At 64.0% G+C, this 14,582-nt stretch overlaps 3 protein-coding genes and 1 long non-coding RNA gene across 13 annotated transcripts; 1 reads left to right on the forward strand and 3 right to left on the reverse strand.

Annotated features, from left to right (window-relative positions):
- Positions 1–352: 352 nt before the first annotated feature.
- Positions 353–1,446, reverse strand: LOC143696555 (uncharacterized). Its single transcript, XR_013185966.1, has 2 exons — positions 1,236–1,446; positions 353–1,178 (listed from the first exon to the last, which is right to left on the reverse strand). It is a non-coding gene; the product is annotated as an uncharacterized LOC143696555 (long non-coding RNA).
- AGFG2 (ArfGAP with FG repeats 2) lies at positions 689–2,994 on the forward strand. Of its 2 annotated transcripts, XM_077193114.1 has the most exons (10): positions 695–986; positions 1,314–1,407; positions 1,490–1,605; positions 1,688–1,808; positions 1,879–1,981; positions 2,076–2,192; positions 2,386–2,457; positions 2,543–2,602; positions 2,693–2,745; positions 2,821–2,994. In XM_077193114.1, exons 1-10 carry the CDS (start codon positions 748–750, stop codon positions 2,881–2,883), a joined length of 1,038 nt encoding a protein of 345 aa, XP_077049229.1. In that variant the 5' UTR covers positions 695–747; the 3' UTR covers positions 2,884–2,994. The 2 variants fall into 2 exon arrangements, with proteins under 2 accessions (XP_077049230.1, XP_077049229.1); XM_077193115.1 differs by lacking the exon at positions 1,879–1,981 and having other exon boundaries at positions 689–986.
- Positions 2,995–3,288: 294 nt separating this feature from the next.
- On the reverse strand, positions 3,289–8,282 carry LRCH4 (leucine rich repeats and calponin homology domain containing 4). 8 transcript variants are annotated; one of them, XM_077193108.1, is made up of 16 exons: positions 8,014–8,281; positions 7,468–7,612; positions 7,266–7,392; positions 7,087–7,192; positions 6,879–7,015; positions 6,736–6,809; positions 6,562–6,658; positions 6,421–6,478; positions 6,150–6,196; positions 6,031–6,062; positions 5,848–5,925; positions 5,539–5,663; positions 5,102–5,142; positions 4,900–4,995; positions 4,412–4,450; positions 3,289–3,399 (listed from the first exon to the last, which is right to left on the reverse strand). In XM_077193108.1, exons 1-16 carry the CDS (start codon positions 8,207–8,209, stop codon positions 3,322–3,324), a joined length of 1,476 nt encoding a protein of 491 aa, XP_077049223.1. In that variant the 5' UTR covers positions 8,210–8,281; the 3' UTR covers positions 3,289–3,321. The 8 variants fall into 8 exon arrangements, with proteins under 8 accessions (XP_077049223.1, XP_077049226.1, XP_077049225.1 ...); XM_077193107.1 differs by having other exon boundaries at positions 3,315–3,402; XM_077193106.1 differs by lacking the exon at positions 3,289–3,399 and adding an exon at positions 4,038–4,283.
- An 801-nt stretch (positions 8,283–9,083) lies between these two features.
- PCOLCE (procollagen C-endopeptidase enhancer) lies at positions 9,084–14,487 on the reverse strand. Of its 2 annotated transcripts, XM_077192851.1 has the most exons (9): positions 14,169–14,487; positions 13,618–13,735; positions 13,098–13,356; positions 11,782–11,859; positions 11,311–11,435; positions 10,826–10,962; positions 10,122–10,390; positions 9,386–9,562; positions 9,084–9,306 (listed from the first exon to the last, which is right to left on the reverse strand). In XM_077192851.1, exons 1-9 carry the CDS (start codon positions 14,294–14,296, stop codon positions 9,164–9,166), a joined length of 1,434 nt encoding a protein of 477 aa, XP_077048966.1. In that variant the 5' UTR covers positions 14,297–14,487; the 3' UTR covers positions 9,084–9,163. The 2 variants fall into 2 exon arrangements, with proteins under 2 accessions (XP_077048966.1, XP_077048967.1); XM_077192852.1 differs by lacking the exon at positions 11,782–11,859.
- Positions 14,488–14,582: the final 95 nt, after the last annotated feature.

Raw genomic sequence — 14,582 nt, forward strand, 5'->3', positions numbered from 1 at the left:
GGACTGAGGCACCCCCAAAAATGGGACTAGGATCGTCCCAAAAATGCAACTGTGAGCCCCTCAAAAATGCGACTGAGAACCCCCAAAAAATGGGACTGGGATCCCCCCCCTGCAGCCCCTCACAACGTGCTCAGGGGAATTTGGGAAAAAATTACCCCAAATGAGGTAAAAGTAGTGAATTTGTGGGGAAATAAGCTAAAAGGAAGAGGAGTAATAGAGAGTTTGTAGGGAATCAACTCAAAGGAGGGAGGGAGAGTGTGGATAATAGTGATTTTATGGGGAAATGGCCCTGAGACTCTCCAGACCGTCTCGTGTTTGGGAGAGGAACAATAACAGAGATTTTGGGGAAAACTACTCAAAAGAGGAACTTTATTTTCGTGAGGGGGGGGGGGGGGCGGGAATGGGACGGCTCTGAGGGGACAAAAAGGGCGGGAAGAGTTGGGAGTGCCCAGAGCCCCGTTCCTCACCGCGGGAGCAGCCGGGACGCGCCGGTGGTGGAAACTGCTGGTTTTGGTGGTGGAAACTGCTGTTTTTGATGGTGGAAAATGTCCTTTTTCCGTGAAATTCACCCAAAGCGAGGCGTTTCCCGCCGAGGGGCGGTGAATCCCCTAAGGGCGGGAGAAGGGGCGGTGCTGAGGGGAGGAAAAGGGCGGGAAGCGGCGGCGCGCGAGACGCCAGGGGGCGCTGCGCGCCGCCAATCAGCGGAGGCGCTGTGGCGGAGGGGGCGGGGCCCGCGGCAGCGGGAAGATGGCGGCGGGCAGCGGCGGCACCGGCACAGGGCCGGGAGCGGGGCCCGGCGGAGGCCCCGGGGCCCGCAGGGGCAGCGCGGGCCGGGACGCGGAGGCCGAGGTTTGGTGCCGGCGGGTTCGGGAGCTGGTGAGCGCGGATCCCGCCAACCGGCTCTGCTTCGAATGCGGCCAGCGCGGCGTCACCTACGTGGACATCAGCGTGGGCAGCCTCGTGTGCACCGGCTGCTCGGGGGCGCTGTGAGCGGGGCGGGGCCGGGGGCGTGAGGGCGGGGCGGGGCGGGGGTGGGGCTAATTCACACCTGAGGGCGGTGGGCGGGGCCTCACCGGGTCAAGGTGTCATTGATTGGCTGCTCCCTTTGGGGGCGGGGCTCGGCGGGAGGGAGCGTGGCCGCGGCACGTGGCTTCACACGCTGCCCTTGTCGGGCACCTCTTTTTGGGGAGAAAGAGCTCAGTTTTGGGTGTTTACGGGCGCAGGGGGGCGCACACCTCTTTGGGGAGAAAGAGCTCAGTTTTGGGTGTTTACGGGCGCAGGGGGGGCGCTGACTGCCCGAATTCCCCCCCCAGGCGGGGACTGAACCCCCCGCACCGTGTCAAGTCCATCTCCATGACGACGTTCAGCGAGGCCGAGGTGCTGTTCCTGCAGGCGCACGGCAATGAGGTAAGGTGGCAGCGGCTGGGGGGGCTCTGCCCGGTCCATTCCACCCTGCCCGCCTCCCCACGGACCCTCCCCGACCCCCCAGGCCTGCAGGAGGGTCTGGCTGGGCACCTTCGACCCCCGGACGTCGCTTCTCCCTGACTCCCGCGACCCCCAGAAGGTTAAGGAGTTCCTGCAGGAGAAATACGAGAAGAAGCGATGGTAGGAGAAGGGCTGGGGGAAGTTTTATGGGGGCAGCACGGGATGGAGAACCCTCAGATGATGTGTTCCCCTCCCACGGCAGGTACGTGCCACCAGAACAAGTGAAAGAACAAGTGAAAGAACAAGTGAAGCCCCCCCAGAGCACCTCAGCAGAGCCCGGGCCCCCCCACCTCCTCCACGGGGATACAGGGATGCTGCCAGAGGTGGGACTGGGCCCTTTCTGGGCGTGCCCCGGGGGTACAGCCCCCCCTGACCCTGTGGTGCCCCCCCCAGCCTCGCCCAGCTGCCCAAAAGGCCAGCACCGACCTCCTGGCTGACATCGGGGGGGACCCCTTCGCCAGCCCAGCCCCTGCCCCTGCCTTCGCTGCCTTCCCTGGTGAGCTCGGGAGTCTGGGGGGCTTGGGAGGGGGGGGGCACAGGGGTCTCCAGGGAGCTTGGTGAACCCAGGGTGACCCCATCTTTGTCCCCAGCCCCAGCCCAGTCTGCTTTCCCCAGTTTCGATGCCTTTGGAACCAGCCCTGGAGCCCCTGGAGCACCCACGTTTGGGGGGGCTGTGCCCCCCTTCTACATCCCCCCCAGCACCACAGGTACCCCGCCGAGACCCACCGGGGCTCTTGGAGAGGGACCAGGGAGGGGTTTGGAGCCCTCCCAGGTCTTTTGGACAACTGGGATTGATGGGCAAGGGGGGGAGCTGGGGTTTCCCCATCCCTGTGGGGAGCTGGGGAGGGGGCTTGGGGTCCCACCAACACTCCATGGTGATGCCTGTGCCCACCCCTCCAGGCTACACCAACCCCTTCACTGCCCCCGTGGCCCCCAGACCCTCCACGAACCCCTTCGAGATCAACGGGCCCGGTGAGTGACCCCCTGACCCCCCCGATCCCCCAATTCTGGACCAGGGTGGGGTCTGGGGGTCCCAATCCTGTGTCCCCTCTCTCAGGTGCTGCTTTCAACTCACCCCCTGTTCCTGGGGGCTTCCCCAGCCCCTTCCAGGCCGATGGTAAGAGCCAGACGGGTTAAATATTTTTACATTTTATATATTTATAAACTGCACACCCCCTCACTGACCCCTCCCCATTTCCCCCCTCAGGTTTGCCTTTCTCTTGGTTCAGCGTTGCCAAAGCTTCCACCAACCCCTTCGTGGTGAGCACCGGGGGGCTGAGGGGGGGTCCGGGCCCCCTTTCCCTTCCGCTGACTCCCCCTCGGTGCCCCCCCCAGACTGTCCCGGCTCCAGCGGCGCCGTTCGGGATCCGGCACCGGGCCACCAACCCCTTCTTATGACCGCAGCTGCTCCGGGGGGCCCCGCAGCGCGCCGCACCTCCGCCGGGACCAGGTTTTATTTTTGTTCCGAGAGATTTATCGTGATATCTAATATATATTCGGTAAAAACGGCTCCGATCCGTTCCTCGTGCTGCCCCGCCGAAAGCTCCCCTCACGGCTGTACCCTCGGTAAAGATGGCGGCCTCCCCTCAGGGCTGTGCCCTCGGTAAAGATGGCGACCATGGGTGAGGCCACCCCTCACGGTTTTGTCCTCATTAAAGATGGTGCCCGCATAGCCCCCTACGCGCCCTTAGCCAAGATGGCGGCCGGGGCCTCACCCCCTGACGGCATGTCCATGGCGGCCTGCCCTCAACAAAGATGGCGCCGAGGGAAATTACCGGGGGCACCGGAGGGGTGGGAACGGGAATTAACGGAGGCACCGAGGGCGGGGGACGGGAATTAACGGAGGCACCGGGGGGGGACGGACGCCCCCAGCCGCCCCCGCGGGGCCCGGGCCCCGGTCGGGTCCTCCCGCACCTGCTGGGGAAGGGCGGAATTAGCGGCGGAGCTTTGGGGGGACAAGGGGGGGACACACGGGGCGGCACAGCACAGCTGAGAGTGGGACGTTCCCTTTTGGGCACAGAAAGCGCGAAAACGGACAAAAAGCTGAGCGGTGGCAGCAAGAGAGGGAAAGGACTGAACCCCCCCCCCCCGCCCCGGGGTTTGGTCCCAGCCGGTGATCGGTGTCACAAAGGGACAGGGATGTACCAAATGTGATTTTGAGGGGGGTATCCGCACCCAGAAACTAAACTATTATTATAATAATTAGAGTGACAGCCCTATAATAGTTAAATATAATCATTTTAATAATAATAATTAATTACAATAAAATTGGTCATCCGTATTTTAGTGTTCTTCCACCATAATTAAATTACAATTAACTGTAATAATTAACTTATTTTGCTCACAGTCCTGTATAACAACTCATTATAATACCTCATTATTATAATAGCGACAACTCATGATAATAATAATAATAACTCATTATAATAATAAAACTCATAATAACTCATAATTAATTAATTATAATATGAATAATTAAGTTCACACCCCCAGGGGGGCACGAGGGGTTCAGCCCCTCCCCCTTCCCTGCCTCAGTTTCCCCAGCGTTAAGGCACAAGACAAAGGGGGTGAAGGGGGCAAGAAAAGGTGCAAAGATTGGGACCCTCCCCGGGGGTCTGGGGGTTCCCCCAGGTCCGGGGGGCTCCCCCAAGGTTCTGGGGGGGTTCCCCAGTTTTTGGGGGGGTCCCTCAGCAGCCAAAGAGCGCGCGGTGGGCGGCCACGAGCAGCGCCATGAGGAGGCCGTAGAAGAGGGCGAAGAGCAGCCCGGGGGGAGGGCGCCGGGGGTGGGGGGGCTTCACCTGAGGAGGGGGGAGGGCGACCCCGCATCAGCCATGGGAGGGTGCGGGACCCCCCCCCCAAATCAATCCCCCCCCCAGAACAGGACCCCCCTCCCATAACGAGACCCCCTCCCCCCCCAGATCAGTACCTCGGAGGGCGGCGGCGTCCGGCGGGGGCTGGGGGGGCTCTGGGAAGGGGAAAAGGGAGTCAGGGGGGGTTTGGGGGGGGGTCAGGGGTAAAAAGGGGTTTGGAAGTGACTGTGGGGGTGTCAAGAGGTAAAAATGGGGGTGTGGGGGGGTGATTGTTGGGGTTAGGGGGTAAAAATTGGGGTTTATGGGGTGTTTTTGGGCTCAAGAGGTTGTTTTGGGGCTCGGGGGGATATTTTGGGGCTGTTTTAGGGCTCTTTTGGGGTAGTTTGGGGGGCTGTTTTAGGGTATTTTAGAGCAGTTTTGGGTCCCACTCACCGCCCAGGGCCGCAGCCATTTTGGGTCAGTTTTGGGGCGAGTTTTGGGGTATTTTAGGGCCGTTTTAGGTCTGTCACTCACCGCCCAGGGCCGCAGCCGTGCGGGGCAGTTTTGGGTCAGTTTTGGGGCGAGTTTTGGGGTATTTTAGGGCCGTTTTAGGTCTGTCACTCACCGCCCAGGGCTTCAGCCGCGCCGCCACGCGCCCCAGCAGCTCCAGGTCCCCCCCCAGCTCGTCCGGCAGCCGCAGCTGCAGCAGCGCCTCGAGGCTCTGCGGGGGTGGGGGGCACAGCAGGGACCCCCCCGAGCGAGTCAGGGGGGCACAGACCCCCAAACCCCCCCACAATACCCAGGGAGGGGATGGGGGGGGGCGTTACCTGTCGCAGCTCAGCCATCAGCTGGTCGGGGTCTGGGGGGGCTGTGGGGACATTTGGGGGGTCAGGGCACACCGGGGAGGGGACTGGAGGTATGGGGAGGGGGGATAGAGGGCAGATCTGGGGGGTCAGGGACTGGGGAGGGGACAGAGGGGGCATTTGGGGGGTCAGGGGCTGGGGAGAGGTCACAGGGGAGTTTTGGGGGGCACTGGGAAGGGGATGGAGAGCAGATTTGGGGGTCAGGGGCTGGGGGGCACTGGGGAGGGGACTGGGGGGAGTTTGGGGGGCACTGGGAAAGGGAGAAAGGGACAGAGGGGAGATTTGGGGGTCAGGGACTGGGGAGGGGACACAGGGGACTGAGGGGCACTGGGGAGGGGTCACAGGGGAGTTTTTGGGGTCAGGGGCTGGGGAGGGGACAGAGGGGGGACGCTCTGTCCTACCTGGCTTGGTGGCACTGTGAGAGGAGGAAGAGGAGGAGGAAGAGGAGGAAGGGCTGTGGCAGGCGCTGGGTTTTGGGGGGCTGGGGGCTCCGTCGGGGTCCTGGGGGGGTCTCCGGGGGGGGGTCCTGGGGGGGTGAGAGCAGCCAGTGCCTGTCCCCTGTCCCACCCCATTCCTGATCCCATCCCAGCGCCCCAATTCCCAGTCCCCAGTTCCCAATCCAAATTCCCAAACCCCAGTTCCCATTTCCCAGTCCCAAACTCCAATTCCCAGTCCCCAAACCCCATTTCCCATTTCCCCTTTCCCCGTACCTGTCCCGGCTCCTCTCTCTCTCTCTCTCCATCCACACCTCCAGGTTCTTGGGGCGCCGCCGGCAGTTGGGGACCCCCCTGCAGGGATTGGGGGGGGGGGTCAGACACCCACACGCCCCCCCAGGCCCTCCCGGAGCCCCCAGACCCCTCCTGGAGCCCCCAGACCCCCCCCAGACCCCTCACCTGCTGCCCTCAGGGGTCTCACTCTGCTGCTCCTGAAGGGGGACAAAGGGAGGGGGTCAGGATTTTGGGGAGAAACCCCAAATTTTGGGGGGGATCAGAGATTTGGGGGGTGACATCACCTCGGGTGAGGGCTCCTCTTCCAGCTGCTCCGGGTCACTGTCACAGGCTGTGGGGACAGGAGGGATGACAAGGGGGTGACAGGGGGTCCCCAGGGGGTGACAAGGGGTTCCCCAAAAGGTGGCAGGGGGTTCCCAGAGGGTGGCAGGGGGGTGACAAGGGGATCCCCAAGGGGTGACAAGGGGGTCCCAGAGGGTGGCAGGGGGGTGACAGGGGGTCCCGGGGAGGGTTTTGGGGACCCCAGGGGGATTTTGGGGACCCCCGTCCCCTCACCTGCCCTGCCGTGCATCTCTCTGTGCTGCCGGGATGGCTCCGAGGACTCATCCGAGCACTGAAACGGTGCCAAAGGGGGTGCAGGGTTAGGGGGCACCCCAAATCCCCCCGAAACGCCCCCAAAACGCCCCCAAATCCCACCTCGTTCCCCGACCAGCGCTTGCTGCCGCTGTCCACGCTGTGGAAGCCGGAGTCCAGCCCCCCTCGCTGCCGGAGGGGACACGACTCATCCGGGGGGCTGTGGGGAGGGGGCAAACAGCGCTCAGAGACCCCCCAAAAACAACGGGGCGCCCCCTCCCCGAGCCCCCTCTTTACCATGCTGGGGCAGGATGGGCGTCAGCCTCGGCTTCCAGGTACTTGAAGATGTGGACTTTGCCCTTCAGGCAGATCTGGGGGGGCACAGAGGGCTCAGCCGGAGCTTTTGGGGGGTCGGGGGGACGCCCCGGGACGCTCCTCACCTGGGCAGGGGGGAACTGGAGCGGGTTGTTGTCCGCCAGGAGGGTCTGGAGGTGCCGGAGCCGGCGGAAGCAGCGCGGAATCGCCACCACCCGGTTGCAGGAGAAATCCAGGCGGACCAGGGGCAGCTCCGAGAGCTCTGCCGGGGGGAACACGGGATGGAGGGGACCCTAAAAAAGCGGAGGGACCCACCCCAGGACCCTCACCCACCCTCGGGCAGCGCTGCCAGCTGGTTCCGCCGCACGTTGAGGTCCCGCAGCGCCCGCAGCTGCCCCAGCCCCGGCGGCAGCGCCCGCAGCCGGTTACAGCCCACGTCCTGCGGGGCGAGACGGGGCTCAGCGGGGTCCGGCGCGGCCCCGCGGGGTCCCTCCGGCCCGGGCCAGGCTCACCAGCTGCCGCAGCGTGCGGAGGGCGCCCAGGTTCGGCGGCAGCCGGGCCAGGCGGTTGTTGCTGGCGTTGAGGACGCGGAGCGGCAGCAGGCACAGGCAGGCGGGCAGCGAGCTCAGCTGGTTGCGGCTGCGGAGGGGACACGGCGGGGTCAGGGCGCTGCTGCTGGAGCTCCCCGGTCACACCGGCGGGGCTGGAGCGTACCTGAGGTCCAGGTGAGCCAGGGCCTGCAGGTTGGCGATGGCCGGGGGGACGCTGCGCAGGCAGTTGTGGTGCAGGCTCAGCCCTTCCAGAGAGACCAGGCGGCAGGCGGCCTCCGGCACCTCCCCGAAACGGTTCCGGGACAGGTCTGGAGGGAGCCGGGGCAGCGTGTGGGACAGCGGAGGCGGCCCGCAGGGACGGGGCATTCACGGGGATAGGGAACGACGGGGACAAGGAAGCCTCAGGAAGGGACTAATGGGGATAAAGGACGCCCTGGGATAAGGACAGAGGACGCAGATCCGCGGGGACAGCGGTGCTGATGGACCCCGAGCCGCCCGGCTGAAGATCGGGGACGCTGAAGCCGCCGGACCGCCCGGACCGGGAGCTCCGGCTCGTCCCGTCCCGGCGCCTCCGGCAGCTCCCGCGGGCCTCGGGCTCCGGGACGCGCCGAGGGAGGCGGGGCAGCCACAGCTTCCCCTGGGAAACACCCCAAGGGACCCGGGGCTGTGGGGAAGGGTCGGGGATCCTGCCCCGGGGCCGCGGTCTCACCGGCCTGGGTGGTGTCGCTGAGGTCCCAGCGCCGCGCCGCCGCCGCCGGGAAGGTGCGCAGCCGCCGGCCGGCCAAGCTGAGGGTGCCGGAGGCCTCTGCTTCTTCTAGGGCGCGCTCCGTGCCGGCTCCTCCGGGCAGGCGGCCCGGCAGCGGCAGCGGCTCAGCCGGGACAGCCCCCACCGCCCCCGCGGCCATGGCGGGCCCGGAGCTCCGCTCGCCGCGGCCGCCTCTGCCCGACTGAGCCCCGGACGCTTCCGGACCCCGCCGCGGGGGCGGGGCCAGAGCGGAAGCCAATCAGAGCAAGGGGCGCGCGGGGAGAAGACGAATCGGAGAGGGGCAGTGGGGGGCGCTGCCTGGAGAAATGCGGAAGTTTGGTCTTTGATTGATAGGTAGGTTGAACCAATCGTCGTCAAGTGATGGGGGGATGCTGCCCAACTGCAGCCAATCATGGCTAAAACACAATCTCCACCAATCCCGTGAAGATCGTTGCCTGGCAACGGCCACGAAAATTTTGGCGGCATCAGCCAATGGAAACCGAGGAGGCGGGAGAAGCGTCCGAGGATTGACGTGGCACCAACCAATCGCGTTTGACGCAAAAGCGGGATAATAAAAACCCTGCTCGTGGCCGGGGCATGGCGGCTCCACCAATCAGGAATTACGGCAATGATTGACAAGCAGAGAAGGTGTCCGCGCCCCGATTCCTTCAGCCCCACCCATTGCTCCTCTTAAAGGAGCCGCACCTTTTAAAGGGGGGGTGTCCCTTTGCGGGGGGGGGTCCCCATTTTAGGGGTCCCATTTTGGGCGTCTCATTTTGAGGCCCCAATTTTGAGGGTCTCATTTCGAAGTCCCCATTTTGAGGATTTCATTTTGAGGGTCCCATTTTGAGGGTCTCATTATGAGGGTCCCATTTTGAGGGTCCAATTTTGGGTGTCCCCATTTTGAAGCTCCCATTTTGGGTCCCCATTTGAGGGTCCCATTTTGGGGCTTCCATTTTGAAGTCCCCATTTTGCGGTCTCCCCCTTTGAATGCGTCGCCCGGCCTCTCTCCCCCCAGACCCCTCACGCACACGCTCCATCTCTGCACCCTTTATTACCGAATGCTCGGGGGGCACCCCGCGGCCCGGGGCGGGGGTCTCAGGGCCGGGGCCCCTCAGGGGCTCCCCCGACACGGCCTCTTGCTGAGGTTGCCCAGCAACTGCTGCTGCTGCGGGCGGTAGGGCACCACGAAGGCGTCGGGCGGCAGCAGCGCCGCCCCGTCCGCGCCCAGCCGCCCCATCAGGACATAGCTGGAGCCTGGAAGGGATTTCGGGAGGGGGCGTCAGGGCCGGGGGGCCCGAACAGAGCCCCGCGGGCTCCCCCCGGGCACACGCACCTTTCTTGAGCGAGGGGCAGAGGCGGCAGGGCAGCTGCAGCCGCAGCGAGGAGCCCTTGGCGGGCTGAGGGAGCCCCAGCGGCGCCGCCGCCTTGAACACGCCGAGCACGGAGAGCACGGCCCAGCCCGGCTCCTGCGGAGGACCCCGCGACACCGACTTCACCGTCCCGGTCAACACTGCAGGGACGGGAACGGGGGTCAGGGTTCCTAAAGCTCGGGGGTGGGGGTTTGGGGGGGGCCGGCCTCATTTCCCTCACGGATTTGGGGAATTCTCCAGTGCCCGGCCTCAGGTTCCTCTCAGGGCGCTGGGGAATTCTCCAGAACTTTCTGCCCACTCCCTGCCTCAGTTTCCCCTCACGATTCTGGGGAATTCTCCAAAGCTTTTTGGGTCTCCTGGCCTCAGTTTCCCCTCACGGATTTGGGGATTTCTCTAGCGCCCGGCCTCAGTTTCCCCTCATGATTCTGGGGAATTCTCCAAAGCTTTTTGGGTCTCCTGGCCTCAGTTTTCCCTCACGGATTTGGGCATTTCTCTAGGGCCCGGCCTCAGTTTCCCCTCACGATTCTGGGGAATTCTCCAAAGCTTTTTGGGTCTTCCTGCCTCAGTTTCCCTCATGATTTTGGGGAATTCTCCAGAGCTTTTCGAGTGCTCCCTGCCTCACTTTCTCCTCACAATTTTAGGACATCCTCCACCCCCATTCCAGGCTGTCCCTCCCCGTTTTTTCGGGGTGTTTCTCACCGAAGTCGCTGCTGCAGAAGTTGCTCTGCAGGGTCCCGGCGCGGCGGCAGCGCTGGGGGCAGGGGGCGGCCGTGGCGGGGGGCTCGGCTTTGGGGCCGGGCGGCGCCTTGGCTTTGGAGCCCCCCCGGGGCTTCGGGGCGGGGGTCTCGGGGGTCTCGCTGCCTCCTGCGGGGTCCCGCAGGGTGTAGGAGGCCGAGAAGCCGTCGGCGGTGACGCTCAGGTCGGACACGAACTGCACCAGCAGCTCCGGGGAGCTGGACACGATGGGGCTGGGGGGTTTGGGGGGTCAGGGGGATTTGGGGACACGATGGGGCTGGGGTACGGGGTGAGGGGGGTTTGGGGGGCATGGGGGGTCAGGGGGGCTTTGGGGACACGATGGGGCTGGGGGCATGGGGGGGGTCAGGGGGATTTGGGGGGTCAGAGGGTTTGGGGGGGTTGGCTTTGGGGGCTGTGGGGGGGTCAGGGGGACATGGGTTCCCAGGTGGGTTTGGGAGGTACTCAGGGGGTCCAGGTGGGTTTGGGGGGGTCCCAGGTGGGTTTGGGAGGTACTCAGGGGGTCCAGGTGGGTTTGGGGGGGTGCTCAGGGAGTCCTGGTTGCTGTCGGGGGGGATTTGGGGGGCTCGGGAGGGTTTAGGAAGGACAGGGACATTTTGGGGTGGCTCACACAGGGTTTGGGGCGGGCCGGGGGGCTCGGGGGGGCTCACCCGGGGGTCTCCTCCCCACAGAAGCGGCCGAGGCGCCGGGCGTCGTCCCGCGCCCCCCCCTCGAACACGGCCACGTAATCGTAGCGGCAGTGAGGGTCGGGCTCCACGTCGAACTTCCCGAACCGCAGCTCCACCACCTGCACAACCCCCCCGGGAGCCGTGCTGAGACCCTCGGAACCCCCCGGGTGAGCCCCCAGACCCTGCAGACCCCTCCCCAAATTCCCCCGAGCCTCCCTGAACCATCCTGCTCCCTGCTTAGCCACCCCGGACATCCCCTTGTGACCCCAAAAAAGGATTTCTGACCTCCAAAAGGAGTTCTGACCCCCCCAAAGGAATTTTTGACCCCCCCAGACTCACCGAGCCCCCCCTTGAATACCCACAAATCCCTCCTGACCCTCCCCATCCCCCAAATCCGATCTCCCCAAATCCTCCTGACACCCCCAAACCCCCTGCGAGCCCCCCAGAACCCCCCAGGACCCCCAGACCTTGCCGGGGGGCGCCACGATGTGCCAGGAGCAGCTGATGCCGGGTGGATAATTCTCCTCGGGCCAGTTCGGGGTGCTCAGGCTGCCCTGCGGCTTCTCCAGCCGCCCGCCACAAAACTGATGCTCTGGGGGCGGGCGGGGGTCACGTTTTTGGGGGGCACAGACACCTTCGGACCCCCTCCCTTCTCCCCACACCGCCGGCGTCTCCTCTGTCCCTGAGACCCCCCCCAAAATCTGGGGGGGAAATTTCGGGGGAGCTCCGCCAAAACCACCCTGGGACTGTTGGGGGGAGATGGAATTTGGGGAGCGAGACCTCCCCCCCGGGAATGTTTTCTGTAAATTTTTGGATTTTTAATTTTTTTTTTGGGGGGAGGGAGATGGAATTTGGGGAGTGAGACCCCTCCCCCGGGAATATTTTTGTAAATTTTTTAAAAAATTTTTTTATTTTTGGGGGGGGGGGGTCGTACTCACCGTCAAAATAGTGCCAGGACTCCCCGAAAAAATGGGGTTTATTAAAGACCCCCGAGCGCCGCCGTCCCTGGGGGGGCCCTGCAAAAGGGTTGGGCTGGGTTGGGGGGGGGCCTGGGGGTCTCCACGGGGCGTTTTGGGGCAGCTTTGGGGTTTTTTTTTTTTTTGAGGGATTTTGGGGCAATTTGGGATGTTCCATGCGGCTTTGGGGGGGTCTTTGTATGGATTTGGGGTCTGGGTGATTTTGGGGTCTCAGTGCTCCCCTTTCCCTCTCAGCTTTTCTCTCCATTTTGTGCCATTTTTTTTGTGCCAAAAAAAATGAAGTTTCCTTCATTTTGTGCCATTTTTTTTTGTGCCAAAAAAATTAAGTTTCCCTCATTTTTTCCTGACACTTTGCTCCATTTTACTGACTGGCTTTTTTTCTCCAACTTCTTTCTTTTCACTCATTTTTCCCTCAGTTAAAAAAAAAAAATCAGTTTTTCTCCCCTCATTTTTTCTTTTCCTCTTATTTTTCTCCTTTCCCTTTCACACTTTCCTCCCCTTTTCTCCTCAGCTTTTCCCTCCTTTCCTCCCTTGCACTTTTCCCTCATTTCCCTGTTTTCTCCTCAAACTTTCCCCCCATTTCCTCTCCACCCTTTTCCATTTCTTCATCACACTTTTCCTTAATTTCTCTTTTTTTATTCTCTCACTTTTCTCCCCAATTCCCCATCGGGGTTTTCCCTTTCTGTTTTCAGTTTCACAGTTTTCCCTCCTTTTCCATTCACATTTTCTCCTCATTCCCACTGTTTTTCTTCATTCCTACTCTTTTTTTCCTCATTCCCACTGTTTTCTGCTCATTCCCACTCCTTTTTCCCTCATTCCCATTGTTTTCTTTAATTCCCACTGTTTTTTCCTCATTCCCACTATTTTCATTCCTAGTGTTTTTTATTAAAACAGTGTTTTAATAAAGTGTTTAATAAATAAAGTGTCCTAGTATTCCTTATTCCCACTGTTTTTTCTCCTCGTTCCCACTGTGTTATTTTCTTCTCATTCCCACTGTTTTCCCCTCATTCTTACTGTTGTTTTTCCCTCATTCCCCCTCTCCTCACACTTTTCCCAATTTCACCTGCTTTTCCCTCTTTGCCATCTCTCTCCAGGGAGTCCTTTTGCCCTCACATCCCTCACATTTTGGGGCTCTTTATGGCACTTGGTTTTTTTTTGATCTCTCCACATTTCCAGGGAGTCTCTGGGTGGTTTTGGGGTGTCCCCCCGGGCCTGTCCCTGCTCCCCACCGGCGGTGCTCCCCGTTTTTGCCCCGGGGGTCTCGCCCCGTTACCCACCGTGGCTCGGGGGGCTGCCGGCGCTGAACCAGGCCAGGAACCCCCGTCCGGCCGTGGCGCCGTCGCTCTCCATGTGCAGGCGGAGCCGGTTTTGGGGCGCCCGGAGCGCCCCGGGGCGGAAGGTGCCGCAGAAGCGCCCCAGGAGCGGCGCCGCGGGGCCGTGGCCCCCGAACACGGACAGGGCGTCGAAACGGCACCGCGGGTCCGGCTCCAGGTCGAACACGCGGAACGACAGCGTGGCCACCTGGCCCTCGGGCACCTGGGGACATTGGGGACACTGCCGGGTCACCACCGGGACCTGGGGCACTTGGAGACATTGGGGGGTCAGCACTGGGACACTGGGGACACTGCGGGGTCTCCATATCCGGGGAGCCCCGGGTGACCGTGGGGGTGTCTCCGGTTCCGGGGAGCCCCCGGGGGTGCAGGGGTGACCGGGGCGGGGGTCGCTCAGTCCAGGGTGCCCCGGGGGGATCGGGGTGACCGGGGCGGGGGTCTCCGGGGAGCCCCCCGGTGTCCGTACCGTGATGGTCCAGGTGCAGTTGCTGCCGGGGGGGTAATGCCGGGGGAAGCCCTCGCTGGCGATGAACCCCGACTCGCCGCGATGGTCCCCCCCGCACGGGAACACCGGGAACACCGGCCTGGGGGGACACGGGGGGGGGGTCACAACGGGGGAACCACGCTCGGGGGTCCCGGGCGGTGCGGGGCTCCCGGTTCCGGGGAGGTTCGGGGCAGCCCCGGCTCTGGGGGGTCCCGGTTCCGGGGAGGTTCGGGGCAGCCCCGGCTCCGGTTCTGGAGCGGCTCCCGGTGCCCCGGGGGGGGTCCGGAACCGCGCGGGGCTCTCGGACCAGGGTGTCCCGAACCGGGAGTGTCCCGAACCGGGAATGTCCCGAACCGGGAGTGTCCCGAACCGGGAATGTCCCGCCCCGGGCCCAGCCCCGTCCGCGGGGGTGGCGGTGCCACGTTCGGGGGGCGGTCCCGTCCCGGGGGGGTCCCGTCTCGGCGGGGGGACCGTCCGGTCCCGAGGCTGCCGTCCCGGGGGTCCCGTCCCGGGGGTCCCGGGGGTGCCGTTACCTGGTGGCGTTGGGCCGGGGGCTGGGCGGGGGGCTCGGGGGCGGCTCCTGCCCCGCGGCCCGGGGGGGACTCAGCGCCCCCAGCGCCCCGAGCAGCAGCAGCGGCAGCGGCGCCCCGAGGCGGCTCATGGCGAACGGGGCCGGGGCGAACGGGGCCGGAACGGGACAGGAACGGGGCCGGGGGGGACCGGGGGGTGCGGGGAGGGGGGAACGGGGGGCGGGAATGAACGGGAAAAGGCGTGGCCTGGCGGTGACACGCCCCAAAGGGGGCGGAGTTCACGGGTCCAGCTCCGCGCTGCCTGCGTGGGAGGGCGGGGTTTTCCTGAATGCCACGCCCACAAATGGAAAGAGGCGGGGGCTTCAGCGACTGGGCGGGGCTCCACTTGGCTCCGCCCCAGAAGGCGTACCCAGGGCG

Source organism: Agelaius phoeniceus, chromosome 36 (assembly GCF_051311805.1).
Source record: "Agelaius phoeniceus isolate bAgePho1 chromosome 36, bAgePho1.hap1, whole genome shotgun sequence".
In the NCBI taxonomy this organism is placed as follows: domain Eukaryota; kingdom Metazoa; phylum Chordata; class Aves; order Passeriformes; family Icteridae; genus Agelaius; species Agelaius phoeniceus.

Coding starts and splice junctions, on each gene's coding strand:
- AGFG2 (XM_077193114.1), top strand. CDS start 748: ATGGCGGCGGGCAGCGGCGGCACCGGCACAGGGCCGGGAGCGGGGCCC. Junction 1,606..1,687: donor AAATACGAGAAGAAGCGATG/GTAGGAGAAGGG, acceptor CTCCCACGGCAG/GTACGTGCCACCAGAACAAG. Junction 2,603..2,692: donor CAGCCCCTTCCAGGCCGATG/GTAAGAGCCAGA, acceptor TTCCCCCCTCAG/GTTTGCCTTTCTCTTGGTTC.
- LRCH4 (XM_077193104.1), bottom strand. CDS start 8,209: ATGGCCGCGGGGGCGGTGGGGGCTGTCCCGGCTGAGCCGCTGCCGCTG. Junction 7,016..7,086: donor GCTGGCAGCGCTGCCCGAGG/GTGGGTGAGGGT, acceptor TCCCCCCGGCAG/AGCTCTCGGAGCTGCCCCTG. Junction 6,063..6,149: donor AAGAGGAGCCCTCACCCGAG/GTGATGTCACCC, acceptor GTCCCCCTTCAG/GAGCAGCAGAGTGAGACCCC.
- PCOLCE (XM_077192851.1), bottom strand. CDS start 14,296: ATGAGCCGCCTCGGGGCGCCGCTGCCGCTGCTGCTGCTCGGGGCGCTG. Junction 11,436..11,781: donor GTCCTGGCACTATTTTGACG/GTGAGTACGACC, acceptor GCCCGCCCCCAG/AGCATCAGTTTTGTGGCGGG. Junction 10,391..10,825: donor TGTGGGGAGGAGACCCCCGG/GTGAGCCCCCCC, acceptor CAAACCCCCCAG/CCCCATCGTGTCCAGCTCCC.